Source organism: Dendrobium catenatum, unplaced genomic scaffold (genome assembly GCF_001605985.2).
Source record: "Dendrobium catenatum unplaced genomic scaffold, ASM160598v2 fragScaff_scaffold_1557, whole genome shotgun sequence".
In the NCBI taxonomy this organism is placed as follows: Eukaryota; Viridiplantae; Streptophyta; class Magnoliopsida; order Asparagales; family Orchidaceae; genus Dendrobium; species Dendrobium catenatum.
This window is the reverse complement of record NW_021320019.1, coordinates 8,540,388-8,547,887: the sequence shown is the minus strand read 5'-3', so window position 1 is coordinate 8,547,887 and position 7,500 is coordinate 8,540,388. Positions and strand designations below refer to the sequence as shown.

The 7,500-nt window shown below is 38.0% G+C and overlaps 2 protein-coding genes across 8 annotated transcripts in view; both read right to left on the bottom strand.

Moving 5' to 3' along the window:
* The window catches only part of LOC110113562, a 2,377-nt gene extending 777 nt beyond the window's left edge, over window positions 1-1,600 (bottom strand). For both annotated transcript variants that reach the window (XM_020846201.2, XM_028700613.1), the window contains exon 1: window positions 1,022-1,600. In XM_020846201.2, the coding sequence (XP_020701860.1) occupies window positions 1,022-1,478 (457 nt within the window). In that variant the 5' untranslated portion in view covers window positions 1,479-1,600. The remainder of the gene's footprint in view (window positions 1-1,021) is intronic.
* LOC110113561 overlaps window positions 1,291-7,500 on the bottom strand; it is a 31,112-nt gene continuing 24,902 nt past the window's right edge. For 2 of the 6 annotated variants that reach the window (XM_020846197.2, XM_020846200.2), the window contains one exon: window positions 1,977-2,570. In XM_020846197.2, the coding sequence (XP_020701856.1) occupies window positions 2,387-2,570 (184 nt within the window). In that variant the 3' untranslated portion in view covers window positions 1,977-2,386. Of the gene's footprint in view, window positions 1,407-1,447; window positions 1,465-1,741; window positions 2,571-7,500 lie in introns of those variants that run through there. The other 4 variants (XM_028700612.1, XM_028700611.1, XM_020846199.2 and 1 more) reach the window with 4 other exon arrangements.

Sequence of the window (7,500 nt, the reverse complement as noted above, 5' to 3'; positions counted from 1 at the left end):
GCTTTGAAAGTTGGAACGCAAAGGGAAGAAAAAAAGCTTTAATAAAAGTATTGTCTCTATTAACCGCTCTATTGGTGACTTTGGCCCCTTAATTCTGCTTGTAATTGTAGGTCAGTGGAATATTTTGTGAGACTCCCTACTCTGATTCTTGTTTCTTTTAACTGTTTGTCCATCAGCATTTGTCTTGTTTAAGAAACAGCACATTAATTAGGTCAGGAAGGAACTCAAATTCAATAATTCATCACCAATGAGAAAAACCCTAGACTTTTGCTATGACTTAATGTATAAAATTATAAAAAGTGACCATGGAATGGGACATTGCAAATAAAATTAGAATTTGCAATTATATGAATACCTTAATCTAATAATGCTGAAAATAAAACTAAACACAAGCTTCATTTAGGGCGGCTTTATTGCTGCTTCTTAAAACAACTTTCTAACACAAGTTTTAGGGTTTCGGGTTTAGAATTGTTTTAGGCTTTGTTTGGGATGCCTTTTTTACTGCTTTTTGAAGCAGCTTTTTAGTATAAAAATTTTAATTTTTATACAAAAAAAAACTGTTTCAAATAGTAGTAAAAAAGCCGTCCCAAATGAAGCCTTAAGCAACAATAAGAAAACCGTCCCAAACAAAGCCACAACAACTTCTCAACTTGTGATAGCATCTATGCAATAACGATGGCTGATTAATGACCACCCCTTTACCCCCAATAAACCCTAAATCGAGGAGCTGTCAACCGTCCTTATCAACAAGCTAACAATTATGATTGATAAGAAATATAAGAGATGAGGAGAAAAGGTATATTTTTCCAAGTTATATTGCACCTTATCAACAAGCATAGAACTTTGCAAAAAAAAGGAAACAACTAAAAAAAGATCTCTAAGGAAGAATGATAAAGAGAATAGGAAATAGATCAGTTAAAAAGCAGAAAATAAAGCAAGAGGCCTATCATCAAACTAAACCCTAAACTTAGAATAGAAAGTTTCAGTAAGTCGTCAATAAGTTGGGTATGTTTCTGAATACCTGAGTGGGAAGAAACACCGTCTCTTTCCTCAGATATGCGAACAGAGATGTCAACAAACCCCTGAGGCCTCCCAGAATTTTGCTTCCTCAGCTGAAAGCTCCCAACCTCTTCAAGTCCACTCCTGAATGTATCTGTATCTTTCAAGAACTTGACCAAAAATTCTTTGAGCATAATATTTGCAATTCCATGAAGCTTATCTCTGAGGAATATAGGTTCCCTCTTGTGAATCTCTATAGTCAGGGATAAATCTTGCATATTAGAGCTTCTGTCATCGACATCAAATAAAAACTTGGTTTTCCAAGTTGGGTTTGGGTTGCCAGAGCTGTAGATCTTCGTGCAATATTTGCTATTTGGATCAATCCATCCCACAGCTAACCACTGGGGCTTCAGGAGAGAAGTGGAGCCACCAAGGCCACGTGCAGATATAATGCAAACCTCAATTCTAATTTTAGTCATATTCAAAGTTTTGGATTCGATGGTCACAAAAATGAGAGATGTTAAACAGATTACCAAGTTCTTTTTCTATCTTTTGGTGAAGTTGGATAACAATGAAAAAAGCAAGATAAAAAGTAAGGTTTCTAACAAAAGCTGGCTTTTACTAAGAGATTCTTCATCATCAAAGCACTCACAAAGGATTCTTCACACCCTTCTGATGCGAAGAATCATATTCCAACATGAAAGTTTCAGGACATGACTTTTCTAGAAAACTTTAGAATGAATAAAGACAAGTCAATGCAATTTATTAAAAGTTTAGTAAATGAAATTTCCTGTTGCCATTGACGCTGCTTCAGATTAGGACAAAAATAAATGTTACAGAAAAGCAAGTTTCTTTTTCCAATAATCTCACGTTTCTCCACCTCGCATAAGCGTTAAACCAATTCAACCAGCTTCCCTGATAGCAATAGAAGATATTTCATAATGGGAGGGACCTACTAAAGGTCAAAAGGAGACATGTGCAATAAGATCCTTCATTTGTTAGGAAAACATCGCGGAAGGCCTGTTGTTCAAACCCATTATAAGCTTCAGTTAAATTTACAGATGGTGCATGTTAAGCAACTAGGCCCTTTGTGATAAAAACCATTATGAGGAGGAACTTTGACCTTGTTTACATTTGGTGGGATGGGTTATGTTATGGAGATGAAAGACTCCAGTGTCGAGAAACATCAAGTGGAGAGGAGAGAAAAAAAGAAAGAATAATGGAGAGGACCTTTAACATAATGCTCTCAATATTTAAAAGTGACCTGTATGCTGGTTTTTCAATGTAACGTGAACCTAATTGACATGATAAACCTAATTCCAAAATATCAAAATTTCAAATAGAGTAAGCGCCTCAAAGAGCTTCTTTGGGATCTTCACCTGGATTATTAGCCTCCACAGTGTTCCTTCTCAGAGGGGTATAGTTCAAGAGAGTGAGGAACCACCAGCTGCATACGACCTACAGTTTTGACCATGAAATTGTCCTTTTGATCAGTTGAGGGTGTCCTGGTGTACATCATCGTGGTAGAATCAAGAGGATCCTTTCCAAACCCACATGCTTCAAAAAAGAACCTGAAGAAATCATTTATCCAAAAAAGAATCGTTTATTCAAGTACATTGCAGTTTACTTTCATAATTACTGAAATATTTTGAGAACATAGCTGATGGTAGAACTGAAAGATATCATATACATAAGGATGCATATTGATGCATCCGTGTAAAAATATTAAAATCAATTAATCCTAGCACAATGTTGTCAAAATTCATATTTATGCAATCTCTGTGCAACAGAGATAAAATGAAGCGACAATACTTCCAAATCTCAACTATGATCACTTCAATACGAATGAAACCATAAATCACCACACGCTCCAGTTGATTAGAGTTGTCAACCAATATCTCATGATCAAGCGCAGATCACACTAAAATCAATATTTGAGCAATTTGACAGCCTAATTTCAATCATCAACCACACAAATCTCAAGGCTTAAAGGACTCGTGCATTTATCCATCACTACCAGAAGTAGAATAGCCTGACAACTTCTGGCATAAATCTGGTAGAAGAAGTGCTCGGTTCTCAAACTTCTGTCAAACAAAGGCAAAAAATACCCCCTCAGTTAAGGGCATTTCCATCCAGTAGATTTCATGGAAATAATGGTACCTCTATTCATGGTCCATACCCATGAAAGTACCGAACTACTCTTCACCGTTAACATATATAATTATACCCCTATGAGGAAAGGTAAAGAAATTCTAAAACCCTTGGAAATAATTTGGCTCTCAAAATTTTTACGAGAAAGATTAGCCCATATTATTCTATTATAATCTTAAAATATCATTTACTAACATGAGCATCATGATGTCTTACTAGGAAAGCCTTTCTCAGGACAAACTTCACATTTTCTTTGACTGTGTGCAAGAAGCAAGTGATTGATTTGAACGGCATGCCCTTAAATCTCTACCAACGTCAAAAAATTTTCCTACACATGAAAGTTTGGTGTCATGGAAATTTTCATTGTTACTAATTAATACTCAAAGCTAAGCGATCTTGCACTCGTAATAGCAAGTTCAAATCTCCTTGATTATCAATCTATGCAATGCATATGAGATTGGCAAGCACTCCATCACCTCTCTAATGAGGAATAATTTGGCAAATCAACAGTTGGAGAACCAAACATACATGTTTCGCCTATTATTAATCATCATGGTAGGGAACAAGAAGGAACTTCCATTCGTCCGCCATCACCATGTTTCGCCTATTATTAATCATCATGGTAGGGAACAAGAAGGAACTTCCATTCGTCCGCCATCACCTCGCATTAAGAATCATTCACAAATCAATTGTCATAAGGCCAAATATCCATGCTTACATCGCTGATCAGTCAAGAGATCACCCTTCTCTAGAGTATTGCACAAAACAAATGAAGGCAGCATAATTCAAAATTTTAGCATGCTTCCAAAATTCCCAAACGATGATTGCCATATACTAATGCTTATATTCCTGCCAATTATTTCACACAAAATTTGGAGCATCTTAAAAACTGTTAAATCTCAACCTCACAATCCAAAAAGAATCCACGGCCGTGAACAGTAATCCGTGGGAAGACCACCTGGATCACATTAATTCCTTCCATAGTTGATTTAGGAATAATTGTATTCTCATTATTCTAGAGTTATTTGTTTCCTTATCAAAACACCTTGTATAGATCTATAAATAGGGAGTAGATTGCATAATAAAATTCAAGCATTTCCCTCTCAAATTCTCAGTTTTAACATGGTATTAGAGCCAACGGCCTGAATTGCAGTCGGAGAACGATCCTAGATCGTCGAAGGAGGAAGAGAAAAAGAAGAAGCTCGGACTTGATCATGCCGACCCGTGTACGCCGGGATGGGACGAGACGGAGTCGAAGCACCAATCGGAATTTCTGATCCGAGAGGAAGGCCAAAGTCGTCGAGACTCCCGCTAAGAGCCGAACGTCCAAGCGTATCCGAGAAGGATCGTCCGAACGCCATCGTCGGCTGTCTTCTCCAGAGCTGAAGGACGAAGGAGAGGACGGCGGACAGCGAGCATCCTGATCCGACAGGGAGGGAAGATCGTCGAAGGAGCGAAGCACCCCGCTCGATCCACACTTCCGATCGCACGACCCAGTCGAAGCCGATCGGAAGCCCGATCCACGCCTGCGATTCGCGGGAGAAAGCCGTGCCTGCGTGCAAGAAAAGGGTCTCGTGCCCTAACTCCAACCCGAGCATTTCCTTTTAAGGCATGACAGGTTCGGTTCTTTTTATATAAAAGAGAAAAAAAAGGAAAAAGAAAAAAAATCCTTATTATCGACCTTTATTGTTGACAAGGGAAATTTATTCCGGAAAGCTTTCATTTGCTAACCAAGGTAGATAGTCTTAAACACTATCATAATGTCAGAAATCAATTCCTCCCAAAGTATTGACCAAACGGAGGAATCGATGGTGCACCAAGGACGAGGTGACCTTCAAAGCATGCAACCTTCCTATCGTCTAAATGGGAAAAACTATCTAAAGTGGTCTCAATTTGTGAGGACCTACTTAAAGGGGAAAGGGAAAGTACATCACCTCCTTGGAGGAGGACCAAAAGAATGAGATCCTAAATTTTGGGTATGGGATGAAGCAGACTCCATGATTATGTCATGGTTGTGGAATTCCATGAATCCAGAAATTAGTGATACATTTATGTTCCTTTCGATCGCAAAGGACATATGGGATGCTACCAAACAGACCTTTTCCAAAGCTCGAGATGCGGCTCAAATCTTTGAAATTAAAGTCAAAGTTGGAAGCACAAAGCAAGGGAGTAAGACTGTGACGGAGTATGCCACCATTCTACAAAATCTGTGGCAAGAACTTGATCACTATAGATGCATAGAAACCAGATGTTTGGAAGATGCTGTGATCCTAAAGAACTTTATTGAAAAAGATAAAATTTATGATTTTCTTGCAGGACTAAATGCAGAATTTGACCAAGTTAGGATTCAAATTCTGGGCAAGGAGGAGACGTCATCACTCAATGAAACAATTTCCCTCATCCGTGCAGAAGAAAGCCGACGAGGAGTGATGTTAGAATCAAAGGGAGTTGAAGGCTCAGCAATGGTAATGAACAAAGAATCGTCATGGAAGAAGAAGGGTAAAGATTCTTCAATGTTCAAAGACAATGACTCACTTTGGTGCAGCTATTGTAAAAAGTCAAGACACAGAAAGAAAACGTGCTAGAAAATACATGGAAAACCCCCCAGCAAGGAGTGGAATCAAAAGGGCAAAACAAGGAGCACATTACATGCCAATAACACTACAAGTAAACCAAAAGCACAGTCCAGCCTTGGAGAATTCAATAAAGAAGATATTGATAAATTAAAACGACTCCTGATATCTCTTGAAAAACCAAATGCTTCTTCTTCACTTGCACTCTCAGGTAAGACTCCAGTTTCTTTTAGTTTAAGTGCTTGCATAAATCATCTAAAGGAATTATGTATAATTGATTCAGGAGCCACAGATCACATGACCAACTCACCTACCCACCTCATAAACTATACTCCTTACCCAAACAACAAAAAAATCATTACTGCTGATGGTTCTCTTACCACGGTAGCTGGCCAAGGAGACATCATATTATCCCCCTCACTCACCCTGAAAAATGTCCTTCACGTACCACAATTATCCACAAATCTAATATCAATCCAAAAACTTACCAATGATCATAGTTGTCAAGCCTTATTTAACCCTACGTATTGCTTATTTCAGGATCAGAGATTGGGGAAGAAGATTGGACTTGCTAAGGAGAAAACAAGATTGTACTACCTAGAAGAACCAAACCAATCTAAAAATAGTTACTCCATGTTATCCCTAGTTGATAGGAAATCCACTATTTGGCTTCATCATTATAGACTAGGCCATCCATCCTTTGATGTTCCAAGACATGTATCCACAACTTTTCCAGAAAATAGAAAATAAAAATTTACATTATGAAAGAGTTGGCTAAACATAAAAGAACCTCATTCCCAAACAAAGTGAGAGATGTGACACCCCCTTCTACCTTATTCATAGTGATATATGGGGACCCTAAAAAATCCCCAATATCTCTGGAGCATGTTGGTTTGTATCTTTCATTGATGATTACACTAGAGTCTCTTGGATATATCTCCTTAAAAATAAATTCTGATGTTAGCATCATTCTTCTCATCTTTCATTCCATGATCCAAAATCAATTCGGAGTAAAAATACGGAGATTCTGCTCCGATAATGCCAAAAATTATTTCAACCAAACCCTTTCCTCGTACTTCCAGAGTGAAGGAATCATCCATGAGTCCTCTTGTGTTCATACCCCACAACAAAATAAGGTTGCAGAGAGAAAAAATGGTCACCTTCTAGCCACCATGCGAGCTTTCCTATTTCACTACAATACACCTAAATCCTATTGGGGGAAGCTCTTTTAACTGCAGCTTATCTCATAAACAGATTACCTTCAACAGACTTAGGCCTCAAAACTCCAATGGAGACCCTGTCCTCTTTTTACCCAGAGTTTCGAACCCATCATAATCTTACACCCAAAATTTTTGGATGCACTGCTTATGTTCATATTCACAATCAGGAGTGAGAAAAATTAGATCCAAGAGCACTCAAATGTATCTTTGTTGGCTATTCTGCTACCCAAAAAGATTATAAGTGTTATCATCCACCCACAAGAAAAACCTTTCGAACCCATCATAATCTTACACCCAAAATTTTTGGATGCACTGCTTATGTTCATATTCACAATCAGGAGTGAGAAAAATTAGATCCAAGAGCACTCAAATGTATCTTTGTTGGCTATTCTGCTACCCAAAAAGATTATAAGTGTTATCATCCACCCACAAGAAAAACCTTTGTCTCTATTGATGTTACCTTTGATGAGCAAAATTCTTATTTTTCAAAAACTCATCTTCAGGGGGAGACTGAACTTGAGGAAGATGAGGAAAATGAACTAGCACCTCTTGACATT